The sequence below is a fragment of the Erpetoichthys calabaricus genome, chromosome 10, assembly GCF_900747795.2.
Source record: "Erpetoichthys calabaricus chromosome 10, fErpCal1.3, whole genome shotgun sequence".
Taxonomy (NCBI): Eukaryota; Metazoa; Chordata; class Cladistia; order Polypteriformes; family Polypteridae; genus Erpetoichthys; species Erpetoichthys calabaricus.
The window spans coordinates 36,612,183-36,628,716 of NC_041403.2; the positions used below are offsets into that span (position 1 = coordinate 36,612,183).

Consider the following 16,534-nt stretch of genomic DNA (forward strand, 5'->3'; position numbering starts at 1 on the left):
TTAAGGAGTGCACAAAGTCCCCCGCCCCGTTCGTTGAAGTCTAATAATACTGACTATCTGTTATAGACAACTTGAGGCAGACATGAGTGTCTGCTTATAATTCTAAGGCAGCCTTCTGCTGTTATGCACCTAAAATCTGGAATAGCTTACTGATTGAAATTCGCCAGGCTTATACAGTGGAGCACTTTAAAAAACTGCTAAAAACACATTATTTTAACACGACTTTCTTATAGCTTCATTTTAGTTTAATCCTTATATTCTGTATATGCATTTAATTATTAACATTATCAATCATGGTGGCTCCGAAATCCGTACTAACCCCTACTTTTTCTGCTGCTATTTTTCCAGTTTTCTGTGGTGGCGATCTGTGCCACCACCACCTGGTCAAAGCACCGTGATGTCCCTACATTGATGGATTGAAGGCCTGGGGTCCACATGACCATCATCATCAAATTCCTCCATGTGAAGCCTGAAAACCATCACTTGGTGGTCTTTGTGGCCTCTGAAACCCTGCAGATTTTGTTTTTTTTTTTTCTCCAGCAGTCTGGAGTTTGCTTTTTCTGTCCTCCCTGGCCATTGAACTTTACTTTTATTCTATGTTATTTATCCATCCATCCATTTTCCAACCCGCTGAATCCGAACACAGCTATGTTATTTAGTATTGCTTAATTTTACTTTTTATATTTTGTCATTTTTCTCTTTCTTCATCCTGTAAAGTACTTTACGCTACATCATTTATATGAAAATGTGCTATATAAGTAAATATTATTGTTGTTGTTCTCCGTCCTCCCAGCCGAAGGCTCAGAATGGGCACTGGTTTCACTGGTCTATAGTAAAAGTGGAACAGGCGTTATGGGTAAGCTAATGCTGACAATAAACATGCTCACCGGTTTGTTATCCACAGTAACAAAATAAAGTACACTAAAGTTCGAACACATAAGTTTTGTTACGATTAATAAATGATACTGCACGTCACGAATCCCAAAAATAATAAAGCCGAATGCGCCTCGTCCGCCCGTCCGTTCGTTTTCAACTTGGCAGCTATTGCAGCACAGCGCCTCCCCCAGACTTTCGTGCCCAGGCTGTAACGGGCTCGTCGCACTTGCTAACAACATACAAAGTTCGTGTTACTTTACCGTGAAGAAGCTCCCAGTTTTAACCCCAGTAATCGAACCGGTTAATAGTTTCAGCAGTTGTCTCTTCTGCCTGCTGATACGGTGCACATTTCCGTGTCGCCGAGCCTGGCTCTATGAAGTGCGGCTGCCGAATCCAAAGAGTGAATGCCAAACTTAGACACAGAAATGCCAACGCCCATGCTGGGGGAACTGGAGGCATCGAAATACAAAGTAAAACATGTCCCGATGAATGTGTGGGTGTGGAGGTGATAGAACAGGGAGAGAGCGACAGGAACGGAAAAAGAACAAATCGGTAGACGGAGAGAGGACGCGTCACCACGCCAAATCCATAAAATAAACGGCCTAGTGAGTATTTTGGGTGCGGTACGTCACGGTTATCATTGCATCTAAATTACTTCCATTCCTTACCACAGACTCAGACCCAGGGGGGGGTAGAAAGAAAGAAAAGAAAAGCCCTCCCACCGACTGGCCGATCCAGGACGTAAGGGGAGCCGTGCTTTGGCCTTTATATTTAAGGGGAAAAGTAACCTTTCACCACATCTGTGCAGAAGCAAAGGGGCGTGTTTTAGTGTAGAAGGAGGAAAGGGAAAAAGGAGACATTATCTGTTTAATTCGTCGTTCGAGAACCGGAGAAGCCCGCGCGTCTGCACGACTTGGACGCTGCCTGCCACACGTAATTCATTTTTTTTGTTTGTTTGACAGACAGCGGCAGAATAAACGAGTTCCTCAGCAGCCACTTCAGTCCGGAGTGTGTCTTCAATCTTAGCGGGGCAAATGCTACGTTTAGCGAGGAAATGTGTGCTCAGCGACGCGGCGTGCGTAGCGGAGGAAAACAAGAAGAGCTACGAGGAGCTCTTCGCGAAGCTGGACACCAACCGAGATGGGAAGGTGGACATCAACGAGCTGCGAGAGGGCCTGCAGAAGATGGGCATGGCGGTGGGCCCGGATGCGGAAAAGGTACCTTATTCATGCGAGAGAGTGGAAAAAGTCCCTTGGCATTGCTTTTAAACATTTAACTGTTCTTACTGCATACAACGTATGATCCTTATGTGCCCTTACAGACAGTGTACCTTTGTGTTTTATCCATATTTGCTATAAACACATTTAGCAAAAGTATTCATCCAGTGCGATCTTTAAGTATCTGTACCGCCCCCCACACATTACAAAGGAATCAATCAATCAGTCAGTCATTTTCTACTGGCTTAGTCCTGAACAGGGTCGCGGGGGTCTGTTGGACCCTAACCCAGGTACCATAGAGTGCAAGGCAGGAACAAACCCCAGACAGGGCACCAGGACGAACACACAAACATCCCAATCACACACTAGGGCCATTTTAGGATCACCTAAACTGCATGTCTTTGGACTATGGGACGCAAACCCACACACAAGGAGAACATGCAAACTCCATGCTAGGTGGACCCGGGATGCGAACGTTGAACTCTTTGCTGTGGGGCAGCAACGCCATCACTGCACCACTGTGCCACCCCAAATGAATCAGAATCCCTTTTATTCACCAATACTTAAAATGTATGAGTTAAACGTGGTAGGTTTGGAGCTGCTTGTGACACAACGGCACATCCATCCATTGTCCAACCCGCTATATCCTAACTACAGGGTCACGGGGGTCTGCTGGAGCCAATCCCAGCGCGCAAGGCAGGAAACAAACCCCAGGCAGGGCGCCAGCCCACCACAGGGCACACATACACACCAAGCACAATTTAGGATCAACAATCCACCTAACCTGCATGTCCTTGGACTGTGGGAGGAAACCTGAGTACTCGGAGGAAACCCATGCAGAGAACATGCAAACTCCACGCAGTGAGGACCCGGAAAGCGAACCTGGGTCTCCTAACTGTGAGGCAGCAGCGCTACCCACTGCGCCACCGCAACACAACAGCACTTACGAGTAAAATAAGTTAAACATTAGAAACGGTGCAATCACATTAGTTGAGGAATCAAAAGTGGTCCCACATATTTAAGTGTGGCCAGTAAGACACTCACACCGGGTGCTGGGTTGGTTTCTGCCATGCCTACCCTCAGGACCCGGAAAGCGAACCTGGGTCTCCTAACTGTGAGGCAGCAGCGCTACCCACTGCGCCACCGCAACACAACAGCACTTACGAGTAAAATAAGTTAAACATTAGAAACGGTGCAATCACATTAGTTGAGGAATCAAAAGTGGTCCCATATATTTAAGTGTGGCCAGTAAGACACTCACACCGGGTGCTGGGTTGGTTTCTGCCATGCCTACCCTCACATTGCTAGGTGCACCTGCAGAACTGGGCAAGAGGGAAATGAATTGCTATAAAATAAGAGCACTAGATTTTTAAGTTGCAGGTTATGGTGGCTGATCCACTGACCAAGTGCTTTGAAATTGCAACCCTTAGAGACAGTTTAAACAATCTGAATGTAATCCTTGTGTGTTCTTCTGTAAACTGTTCCTGAGAGAGATACTGTTCAAATAAAGTGAGTCATTAAGTTTTTTTCAGCCATACTTCTGTTCACAAGGCGTTAACAGGGAGGTGCCTGGGTGTTTTTCAAAGAAGGTATGCTTCAGTGTTTCACTTTTGGTGCCCACAGTTGGATCACTATCTCTGAGTCTAACACATAATGAAGCTTTTTTTTGCCTGTCATACATCAGTTTGCCGAACGGTCTTGACTGAGTACATGCTTGTGAAGATTAGGCACATGTCTTGGCAGGTTTGGATGCTAGGCGGGAAGTACTCTGGAGTGGCTTCTGGCATATTGCAGTGTTCAGTACCGTCGCTCCCCAACTCCACACTGAACCTCTCTGAGTTGAAAGAGCAAAAACAGACTGCATTATATCAGGTTTTACAGTACTTTTATCATATAATACTTTGCAGTAGATTCAATCCAATTCAGTTGTAGTGTCCCAAGAAGGAAATTTGGGTTGAAATCATGTTTTACAAAGAGATCACAACTTAACATTAAAAATACAAAACGGACAACACAACCAACGAGTGTAAACATAGTGCAAATAAATGATGCAATGAACATGGTACTTTCGGTGACACATTACACACATGTATATATGTATTACACCGGGGTAGACAACATCGGTCCTGGAGGGCCGCAGTTGCTACAGGTTTTAGTTCCAACCTAATTACTTAATTAGAAACCAATCCTTGCCAGTGTCAGACCTTATTTAATTTTATGGCTTGTTAATCTGTAATGTAATGTTCTTACATTGTAGATTTTGTTCCTTTCCAAGGAAATCATCCAAATGATTTGAAGCCTAAAACAAATAATTTTCAGTCTGTCACATTTTTCTCTTTGTGTTTTATTAAACCAAATAGTGCATGATGAATCCACACAGGTGTAAATGGAAACAAGTTAGATGGTGAACTGCTGCCTCCTTTGTTATTTGCATCTTATTGATAATAAGAAGCTATTAAAACACTGAATAAGCAATTAAGGGTGGGGAACTTTAACAAGCGAGACCACTAAAATGAAGGAGAAAAGTGTCCCTTGAGCAATACGTGCTTCATCAGCCATAATTGACTTCTCACTAAGAAACAGTTGGAACAAAAACCTGCGGCCCTCTAGGACCAACGGTGACTACCCCATATTACACATAAAAAGTTAAACCAACAGTTAGACTTGACTCACAATTGATGCAAATGCTAATTATTTTTCCTGTAATTTAAGGCTGTGGATGTTGACATGAAAGAGTATTTGAACCTGTTGCTTTTTATCCTTGGAATCTCGATCTTGTGACCTGAAGGCAACAACTGAATTTGAGAATGTAGTGGGCAAGTCCTGTCTGATGGAATATACTCCGCTTTCCATAATACTTGCTTGTTCAACAGGTCTGTGAGATTGGACTGTTGAGACCTTGTTATTTTAGTGCTGTGTTTTCCAATTTAATTCCTTACTAGCTGATTACCCAGTGGCTTCGCTCACTAAGTGCAAGGGAAAAAAACTAAAATGTAGTATTTATAAAATAAGTCTGTTAATTACCAATGTTATTTTTGAACAAATACAGAGCATTTACAATAAATGGAAATTATATAAATATTAATTATTAAGTAGTAAAACATTTTCATAAAAGAATTTGAAGAAGATATAAGAAGCGTATAAATTATTAAACAGTCAAACATTAACATTTAAGAAGTAAAGATACATTGAGTACTACTGCAGTGGTTTCGGGCAAACTACCTGCTTGACAACCTTGCACTATGTGCCTGTGATTTAGCGAAAAATTATTGTGAGAAATGTGGACGCTGCCTTTCCGTGCTTAACGGGCAGAAGGTCCAAACAATTCCCAAGTCTAATACTTAACATGAAGAGGTCGGTACATCTTTGTAGATGTAAACCCTCCATTTTCTTAAAAGAATTCATCACCCCCTTGAATGTTGGGGGGTTTTAGTGACCCGAATTCATCTTAAGGGACAGTAAGTAGCCATGCACCACAATTTACCAAGAGAGTCCCGGTTCAGTAGCGCTGATTACACTTATTTGCAAAGATGTCCACTGTCCCAGGACCTGATGGGGCACTTGAAGTGTGACAAACAGTGCGAGAAGAGAGGACGCTGCCCGAAACTGCGAAGCTGTTGACCAGGAGGAAAAACCCGACATTCCGTGACTCCCAGCGTCCTCTTTCTTCTTACGACCACTCCCCGCTGAGGGCAGTCTCGTCTTCACATTGTTTACAGCTCGGCACAGTTAAAAAGTAGAAAGACGCAAAGCTGTTTTCCTCATCTCTCTTACTATCAAGGTGTAGTGCGTTCCTCTTAAGTTGAGTGAGGAGCCCAGCACACGCAAAAATCTTCTACTCTTAGGAAAATTATTTCTATTAAGTATGGAACCCAACTGAACCTTCGCCCCAATTTGATATCCTCATCTGGAGTTGTCTTTTATGAATTTATACAAAGGAAATAATCACCCCAAAAATTCTTTAAACAATCAAAAAAAGAATATATTATAAATCAAACAAAACAATAAACACCCTTTAAATCCTTGTCTAATCTATAATAACTACACAAACCCTAATTAATATGCCACCCCCTTAAACACTCTATAATATACTCCCAGAAAATGGCGAAACAGCAAAGAAAGAAAGCAAGCAAGGAAAGATTAACCTATTTACAAACAGCACAAATATATTCACAGTACTTAAACCTATATTACATCTACAGTATATACAAATATAAATTAGACACACACACAATCCCCACACGTTCCCCAGTCTCTTTTATATTAACTTTGTTTTAAAGTCTAAATCCACACGGCCTGAGAAATCTGCAATGAATCCAGTGATCAAGTCAGATACGTTCCACTGACTCGTATACTGAATTGAAATGTAAAAGAAGCGATCTCACGGCCTGGCGACGATTCCTTTGTTGATGGAAGAAGTCCGTCTCACCCGGGTGTCTCGGCGTTAGCGTCTGTCCATGGCCGATGCCCGCACCATAAAAGCAAAGTAAAGCCGTGTGTTACGAAGGTCCTTCGAGGTTAGCCGGCACTCCCTTCTCCGTGCACCCAACTGTCCTTATTACGGAGTCTCACTCGCTTTACCGCTGGCTTCTTCTTTACATTCACCTTCCCAGCTCCTTATTTAAACATTTTTTCTTCTTTTCAATATTAGTAAAATAACTCACACAAATAATAAGTTCCTATATTATAATATGTTCTGTGGTCATACGTAATTTCCGCTACCTGTGGTCATACGTCATTTCCGTTTCAAACACGAAAAGAATTTTATTTATATAGATTTTTTGTTGGTGACATTAAAAAATCCAAACCAGGCCAGCAGAACATAGGTAAAGACAGGCTCAATACAATGACTTAACTTCCTTAAACAGTAAAGGCTACAAGGGTCCCTTTTTACAAATTACTTCTGTATTTTCTTTAAAAGTCAGTTTTGAGTTTGTGATTATCCCCAGATTTTTATAACTTCAACAATCTCCACTGCTTGGTCCTTGATGATTGTTTGTTGGGGGAGAATGTTGTTTCTCCCTCTCCCTTTATTGATTATTTGTTTCTTAATCTTTGTAGCATTTATGTATAGAAAAGACTCATCATTCCAGTTAACAAAATCATCTACCACTGGACTATGACTGGTTTCATTAATTAAGTAGGCTTAAATCACTTGAGTCATCATTCAAATATTTTTTTTTAGAAGAAATGCTCCATAATATGAGCTACTAAAAGAAAGAAAAATGAAAAACTTCCCACAGATTACACATACATAGAAACATTATCAGAACACTGCATTTTTAATGCTAATCAGTGTTGGAAAGGAAAAAAAACATAACATTTAGCCAATTAGCAATGGAGGAAACGCAAATAAAAACTGTTATATTTGCCTAGGCACTTTGATCCTTTAAAAATGTTAACTTCAAATGTAGTAGATTTAGGCCAAGCCTCTTTCTGGGCATTCTATGGTTCACTGAGGTGCCCATGAATGTAAGAGAGTCATATGATTAACTGACGCAGGATGTGTCACTGATGGTGCCATTCCCTCCCATCCACTGTGGTTTCCTGATTAAAAAGTCAGAAAGAGTAAAATGGTTAAGGTACTAATTGCACCATCTGCTTCAGCAGACTTGTGAGATAAGTGGTAGTATTGACAATAAATGACAAACTAGATTCTTTGAATGAGCACCATGCAGCTTGATAAAATACTAATGGATCATGATTAGAATTAAATAACCCCTAGGATTACAGCAAAATAAAAAAGTTCTTTTTCAATCCAGGAAAAACTGTAATACCTCCCCCCCCCCCATGTCCACTACTTTTATTAAATGGCTGGCTGATTATTTTAGGCTTTTATTATGTTGAGAAGAATGGCAAATTTAAAATAACAGATTGTAATCTGTTGATTTGCACTTTATAATTTAACTATTGTACTTTCAATGTGTTGCATGGGAATTGTGATACTTTATTTTTGACATGGTTTAATATTTAACAAAAGGCTATGTAAAATAGATAGATACTTTATTAATCCCAAGGGAAAATTCACATACTCCAGCAGCAGCATACTGATAAAGAAAAATATTAAAGAGTGATAACAATGCAGGTATACAGACAGTAACTTTGTATTATGTTAATGTTTACCCCCCCGGGTGGAATTGAAGAGTCGCATAGTGTGGGGGAGGAACGATCTCCTCAGTCTGTCAGTGGAGCAGGACAGTGACAGCAGTCTGTCGCTGAAGCTGCTCCTCTGTCTGGAGATGATACTGTTCAGTGGATGCAGTGGATTCTCCATGATTGACAGGAGCCTGCTCAGTGCCTGTCGCTCTGCCACAGATTTCAAACTGTCCAGCTCCGTGCCTACAATAGAGCCTGCCTTCCTCACCAGTTTATCCAGGCGTGAGGCGTCCTTCTTCTTTATGCTGCTTCCCCAGCACACCACTGCGTAGAAGAGGGTGCTCGCCACAACCGTCTGATAGAACATCTGCAGCATCTTATTGCAGATGTTGAAGGACGCCAGTCTTCTAAGGAAGTATAGTCGGCTCTGTCCTTTCTTACACAGAGCATCAGTATTGGCAGTCCAGTCCAGTTTATCATCCAGCTGCACTCCCAGTTATTAGATTGTTACACAGTATTTGTAGTTGTCAAGTTGAGGCAAGGGCGAATAAATTTGCTGTTGTGATAATCAGAAATGATATATAAATGTGGTATGTAAACTACCTGTTAAATGCTAACGTGAGACAATGTTTCAGACAAAGTGATCTGTGTTAGCACCTTCAAAATGGCTTTGAAAATCTCTCTGATAGCTAATTCTGTTGAAAGCTTTGACTCATTTTTACATTAGCATGTGCCAGTCTGAACATCCAATATGACTTTCAGGTAAATGGACCCCAGATTTGAAACTGGCTGGGATGTTCATCCATCCTGTGTCCCTCCTACAAGAGATAACTGCAGTTCATCTTTACACATAGACATGTTCATAGAGGAACATTCAGTTCTCATGCTGAACTATCTGTGGAAACACAAATTTTAAATGACGAACCAAAATTATTTTCTATGTCTTGGCAGGGTAAACCAATTGATTATTTAAGTTGATTGAGTTAAATGATATTAACACTAGTTTAAATGAAGCTATTCGACATGAGCATTGTATGGTATACGTCAATATGTCTGGACAAATACTAAGAAGAATAAATAAATTACTGTATACTGATGGAAAAGAAATGTAACATTTTCTGGAATGAGAAAACTGTAGTAATTTATAGCTTGTTGTTGTTGTAGTAGTATTGTTATGTGTACAGAATACAGTAAAACTGTTATTTGCATGTCCATCCAACATGCAACACATCACCACTCTTTGCAATCATAATAAACATTGATTTAATAGACAAGAATTTATCGAATGACTTAATTTTACTTAAAACTAAATAATTTTACCTGATATTCTCCTTTCTGCAATTTTACTACCCCAAATCTTATGGAAAATCTATTAACAGTTAACTTTAACAATTTTTGCTAAATTATGTCCATTTCTTTCAAATTTACAAACACTGAGAAGCTTGTTAGGAGCACTTTTATGCAACAACATCAAGGTGGAACAATGCTGATCCAGTAACATTTCAAAAGACTTTAAATTGAGATTTCAGGTCATATAAAGACAAAGGCCATTGTGCATGAGCTGGGAGTGGGCCATTTATGTGTTGCAGTCAAGCAAGATATGCTACTGTTACCAGACAATATCAGTTGAACCACTCAATTGTTTCCCAACTACAGTCTGTTTTTCTGCAGACTGTCCGGAAAAATGATCATTCAAGATCTGGTGGTTCTTGAGTAACCAAATCAAAACCGAGCTCCTTAGTTTTGTGACGCAAAGGTGTCAAGCAGTGGTGGGTATAAGAGGTGGTCACACTGGACATTGAAGCACTGTAACATGACTGTTGTAAATGTTCAGTCGTTATTGTTTTCTTGTTGTGTTTGTTGTTGTACTTTTTAGTTTTCCTGTTATTTTTATTTGTATTTATTAGTTCCACAATGGATTTTGAAATTTCAGTCCATTCGGTGTGTGTATAGAAGAAATATATTAGGTTACCAGTAAGAAAACAGCGATGCCAGGTGGTAACCTCCCACAGATGAACTTGTAACCTTTGCTTTCTAGTTTAGCTTCAAAGCCACTAAGCCATGTGGTCAGCCACATTTTTGGTCAGGGAGATGAGATTGGGGTTTCTTAGTGTCTCTTTTCCATTAGATAATGCAGCTTACAGTTTCCTAAAAGCTGAAAAATCTTGCACTTTTAGAGTCATTAAAAACAACAGAGAATATATTATTAATGTGAAATTTAATAATTTAGCAAAATAAATCAATGCATGTTGATATTTATTACAGTTCAAAGTAATTTTTCCACATTTTGGGCAAAGATAAAAGCAAGATGACCTCTTCAGAGTGCTTACTGGAAACAAAAAGTTCCACAGTACTTTTGGCCAAAGCCAAAAATGAGGCATGTTCACAGTTTTGTAATGCATTTTGAATTTAATTAAGACTGACAATCTCACATTACATTTACGACAAAAAAAATAAGTTAATGTTATCACTTTCAGGTTGCTATCAGTTTTATTTTCAAATAACAGAAAAGACAGACTAGGAAACCACTCTTTCACATTGCTTAACAAGGGAGGTTTTATCATGTTGTTGAAGTATTTATTTAATAATTCATTAATTTTCTTTTTTATACATATTGCCCTCAGTTTTTCATGAAAGTTAATAAATTACAGATGACTAAGATATCCATTCATCCATCCATTTTCCAACACCGCTGAATCCAAACACAGGGTCACGGGGGTCTGCTGGAGCCAATCCCAGCCAGCACAGGGCACAAGGGCAGGAACCAATCCCGGGCAAGGTGCCAACCCACCACAGGACACACACAAACACACCCACACACCAAGGCCAATTTAGAATCGTCAATCCACCTAACCTGCATGTCTTTGGACTGTGGGAGAAAACTGGAGCACCCGGTGGAAACCCACGCAGACACGGGGAGAAACATGCAAACTCCACTCAGGGAGGACCCGGGAAGCGAACCCCAGGTCTCCTAACTGCGAGGCAGCAGCGCTACCACTGCGCCACTGTGCTGCCGATGACTAAGATATACATTACTAAATGTTATTTAGGTCAAATAACATTTTGCCTATCTTCTGTAAAAGAAGTAGTCTCAACACACGAAAAGGTTTGGGGCAGCCACCTGTTTATTGTCCCTGGTTGCAAAAGGGTCAAGAAAATATTCAAGATGTGTTCTTGATGAGTTCCAAAGATGAACTGATGCTGTTAAGAAAAGATGGCGGCTTTATAAGCCGAAAAGCAGAAGTGATGTCATTTGCCTGGAACCGGAAGTGGCATCAGTCTGGGTGCTGGAACCGGAAGTGATGTTAAATCAGGCAGGTTTTCCTGTATTTGGCCTGCAGAGATAATAGAGGTAGGTTTAGTGCACCCCACCACCCCCTGGCCTGGCGGGTAATTACCTCCACTTGGTCCACTCAGCTCCTTACTAGTCGCACGTGTGTGACACCACGTAGAGCAAAAAGAAGAAAAAGACTAATGAGGAAGGGTTCCACCAAACCTGTTTTACCTGGTCTGTGAGAGGTCACAACGCTTTATTAATACAGTTTATTTTGGTTGGGCAATTTTAGTTTAGAGTGGCGCAGTGGGTAGCGCAGCTGCCACGCAGTTAGGAGACCCGGGTTCACTTCCCAGGTCCTCCCTACTTGGAGTTTGCATGTTCTCCCCGTGTCTGCGTGGGTTTCCTCCCACAGTTCAGAGACATGCAGGTTAGGTGTATTGGCGATTCTAAATTGTCCCTAGTGTGTGCTTGGTCAAAATAAAGCAGTTACTCTCTTCTGTATGCAAGCTGTTGAGTCTGATTAGGAAGTGTAGCATGAAGACCCCAAGTCAGATGTAAATTAATTCAAAATACCAAGGTAAGAATAAACATTCTGAATTTGCTGATAGTAATTGAAGAGGGAAGGCTGATCTGTAGTCCTCTCTATTTGAGAAAATACTGTACTTTTTGTTAATACAGTAATCCCCCGCTATATCACGGTTCAGCTATCGCGCCCTCGCTACATCGCTGATTTATTAATATTATTATTATTATTACTAGGTGGCTGTGCCCCCTGCTCTCTTCGCTCGCCTACCCCTGGGTTTGGTTTACCGGATAAACAATTTAAAGAGATTGTTAGTTTAATGGGAATTGTAACATATGTATTATTTTCATTTTTACTTTAAAACTTTTGTAAAAACAATATTTGTCCTTTATTTCCTTCCCCGGGTGTGGTAAAATCTCTTTCTCGCGGGACTTATAACGCTGCTCGCATTGTGAAGAGGGGGTCTTAATGCACGCTAAGGAGAAGCGGTTGGTTCAGTTGCTGTCTTGCTGCTGCTGCTGGCCAGCTGTGTGTTGTGCTTGTTGCACTTTGCGTCAAACATTTAAAAGCAAGTACAGCAGCTGTCCTTTTGCCACTTCGCGTCTCTGCCATTCGCATTCTGAAGAAGGAGGAGGAGTGTGGTTGTGAGGGCTGAATGCACGTTAAGCATGAAGTGCTCAGATCATCTGCTGGCAAGCTACATGTTCTGCTTGTCGTTGTTTTAAGAGCTGGGAGCACCTGGAGTTTGTTTGCCAAAAGCATTCCTACAACTGCTAGGTTAGGGCGTGACGTGCAAAAGTTACCGTCTCACGGGTTTTGCTTCCTAAAGTTGTAATATCTAGTCTTGCGTGTCGTCAAAGTGTCTCTCTGTGATGATCTGGTCTCAATAGCTTCTCTCAAACCCAAACCCTCCCAACCCCTCTCTCGCTTCCCGGGCCCTCCCAGCGTGGAGTTTGCATGTTCTCCCCATGTCTGTGTGGGTTTCCTCCGGGCGCTCCGGTTTCCTCCCACAGTCCAAAGACATGCAGGTTAGGTGGATTGGTGATTCTAAATTGGCCCTAGTGTGTGCTTGGTGTGTGGGTGTGTTTGTGTGTGTCCTGTGGTGGGCTGGCACCCTGCCCGGGATTGGTTCCTGCCTTGTGCCCTGTGTTGGCTGGGATTGGCTGCGGCAGACCCCCGTGACCCTGTGTTCGGATTCAGCGGGTTGGAAAATGGATGGATGTTTATTTATATGGTCTTTCTATATCGCTGATTTTCACCTGTTGCTAACGTAACTTCCATGATAGGCGGGAGATCACTGTACAAGCCTTTTGAAAGGATTCAGAATCTCAAAATTTTACAATTCTTGTTCTATTCTGTAGTTGTATTGTAAAATCATGTGCAGAAGGAGAAAACATTTAAATGCAAAAATGTTTATTTTTTGGGTCTTACGGTCAGAATATGATAGATGCTGCCTGGTAAATTTTTTAAACCACCATGTCCTGGTTGCTCTTACAAGGATACAAGTACTTGATCTTTGGTTTTCTTCTGTTCACTGTTAAAGGCATTTTAACCACAATAGAAATTACTGGTCACACAGGGAATGTGAAGAAAATGTACAAATATGAGGCGTAAAAATATTGTAGGTCTGCAATAACATGTCATATTTTCCTTGATTAGGAAGAGGAAACAAAATTATATAAAGGATTTAATCTCTCTCTCTTAGCACTGTTGGGCCTAATCATAAAATGGAAGTTATGTCACACCACACTGACGCTGACAACCTTAAAAAGCATGACAGTCAAAACTTGTCATCTGAACAAAGCATCTTAATATGTAACTCACAAATGAACATGACACTGAAATAGCTGTTCACTTTCATTTGCACCTGTCTGACACTGCTCATCACTTAATTGTGTCAGTATTTGGATAAGTAGCAGACTCCACAGAGAAAGGCCAGTTATAAAGAAAATGAGAAAATAAGCTAAACGTGTAATCCTATGGAAAATACACATTTTTGAATTTTGTCTAAATGTACTGTAAATATCATATTAGGTCACTTTTCTGGATGCAAAATAAGAGAAGACAAACTCTTAGATCAATTAGAAGTATGAATGACATTGTTTTATGAAACTGCAACTGGAATAAAAGCCTGCAGCCATGGTGGTTCCTCAGGACTGAACTTGAGAACAAATGCTGTGTAAAATAAAGTTTTAAATACGAAGTTGTTCATATGTAACACGTGTATGTGTTTTGATATGAATTGTGTTGTGCCTACTGTAATGTGGCCACCCAACATTATGTTTTTTATCTGTTATGTACCATTTGTTGTTTTAATGGAGGATTTTCTGATACAGTGGGATTCAATGCAGACCAGCCAGTGGTAAAGCTGAACAGCTGCAAACAATATTAAAATGCTCATGAAAAAAAATGTCATGTTACTCATGCCACACAGTCCACATGTCATTTGTATGCTTACTGCTTAAAACTCCTTCCAGAGTACAGCACAAAAAGGGAGCAAGCCTTCTAAAACCACACAAAAGGCCATACCAGTCATGAAACTGGTCTGGACATCAAGAACAGGCCTCACCCCAGTCAGCCTCACTCCTAATCAAAAGGTTGGCTTTCTGGCCTAGACAGACCCAAATTAGGGTTAAAAGCTTTAAAGGTTCAAAATGACAAATTTCCACAAAAATAAGCAGAAGAGCAATTAAACAAAAATTGTGTTCAAGCGATAAAACAACGATTTACTAATAATTACTAAAGAATTTTCAAAGTGTCTAAAAACCAAAGCAAGAGCATAATAGGCACAAAAAAGGTCTGCCAAAAAGACAAAACCTAAAAGAAACCAAATGCAAAAAAACACAGTCCAGAAACAGTGGATTAATACCCTGACTGCCTAATCGGGTGGTCTATTTTGGTTTCCTCGCACCAAAAGCAGGGAAACCAGAAAAAACACAAAGTATAAACATAGCAACAAAATTAATAAAACACCATAAATAGGAGAATCATAATATTACTTAAATACAAAAAGTAAGCAAACCCAAAAAGTAGAATTAATAATAAGATTAAAACTTATAAAGCAACAAAATATTCAATAAACAAGAAAATAAACATAGGCTAGTGCAACAGCCCTGGCTGAATCAAAACACACCATCCAAAATTTCTCAAAAACATCTCAGGCACAAACAATTTATAGACAGAATTTTGCACCTGCAGGCCTGGAAAGATATAAAAAAATAAGAAAAGAGATTCTACTGTGTTTTGACAGGTGTGACCAAAATCATGGGGTTAAGGAAGAACAAGGCTGTTAGGTTTGAATCAGTGTGCAAGCCCCACCCAGCTGTATTGAGGGAAATAAAGAAAAACAAGCATGTAGTGTGAAGATTAGGGGCAGTGAGACTTGAATAGCCCATCATAAGAACAGTAAACACTTAATGAGCAGAGCATAGGAGTATGGACAGGTACAAAATGACAGAGACAGCATCTGAGATTAAGAACAATTTATGCATTATCTAAACCTGTTTATCCAGAGCAGTATTGCAGGAAGCTGGAGTCTACCCCAACAGGTTTGGATGCAAGGCAGGAAAAATCCCTGGTATGCAATATGTACGATATGGCTGATGTTAAGAACAAAAAAAAAATGATATTTCAGCAATCTGATTTGAGAGAGAGAGAAACATCGAGAAAATGGGGACAGATATTTTAAAGCATAAATCTGCTACTGGATTATTTTCACAATATCAGGTATTTTGAGCTGTGAATATGAATTAAAAAAGATAAATTAATAAATATAGAGTAAATACAAAAACAAATTAGTATGTTTAGCTTTTCACAACTTGGCAGACTGTCTTCCCCCACCTACCTGTAGTTCAGTAGAGACATTGCCAACTCAGGAATTTTACAAGGTTTGTATCGCTTTGTTGTTAAATGACGTTTTTAAAGCAAAACTGATTGGTCAGCAACAATATGCTGATCTTGTATGATGACCTTGTCAGTCTCTCGATCAGTGCCGTTTTATTTTCAAAAATTGGGAGTGGTCTCCCCTAGACTTTCTCGTGTACTCAGATATGGGGATGGATATTTGAGGAGTAAACCGCAAGACAATGATTATATTATACTAGCAAAATACCCGCGCTTCGCAGCGGAGAAGAAGTGTGTTTAAAGAGGTTATGTAAACATATATATATACATAAACATATATACATATATACATTTATATATACATATACACATCCACATATATAAACATATATCAACATATATATATACACATACATATACACACATACATACATACACACACATATATATATATATATATATATATATATATATATATATATATATATATATATATATATATATATATATACATACATATATATAGACACATACAGACACATATATATACATATTTGTATATCTACATATATATATATATTTGTATATCTACATATATATACACATATATACATATATATACATATACATATTTGTATATCTACATATATATACACATATATACATATATATACACATATATACATATATATACATATACAT

General features: G+C 39.8%; 1 protein-coding gene across 4 annotated transcripts in view; it reads left to right on the plus strand.

Moving 5' to 3' along the window:
• Positions 1-1,127: 1,127 nt before the first annotated feature.
• slc25a24 (solute carrier family 25 member 24) overlaps positions 1,128-16,534 on the plus strand; it is a 57,872-nt gene continuing 42,465 nt past the window's right edge. Inside the window, exons 1-2 of one of the 4 annotated variants that reach the window (XM_051933099.1) lie at positions 1,128-1,481; positions 1,839-2,093. In XM_051933099.1, the coding sequence (XP_051789059.1) occupies positions 1,911-2,093 (183 nt within the window). In that variant the 5' untranslated portion in view covers positions 1,128-1,481; positions 1,839-1,910. The other 3 variants (XM_051933100.1, XM_051933098.1, XM_051933097.1) reach the window with 3 other exon arrangements.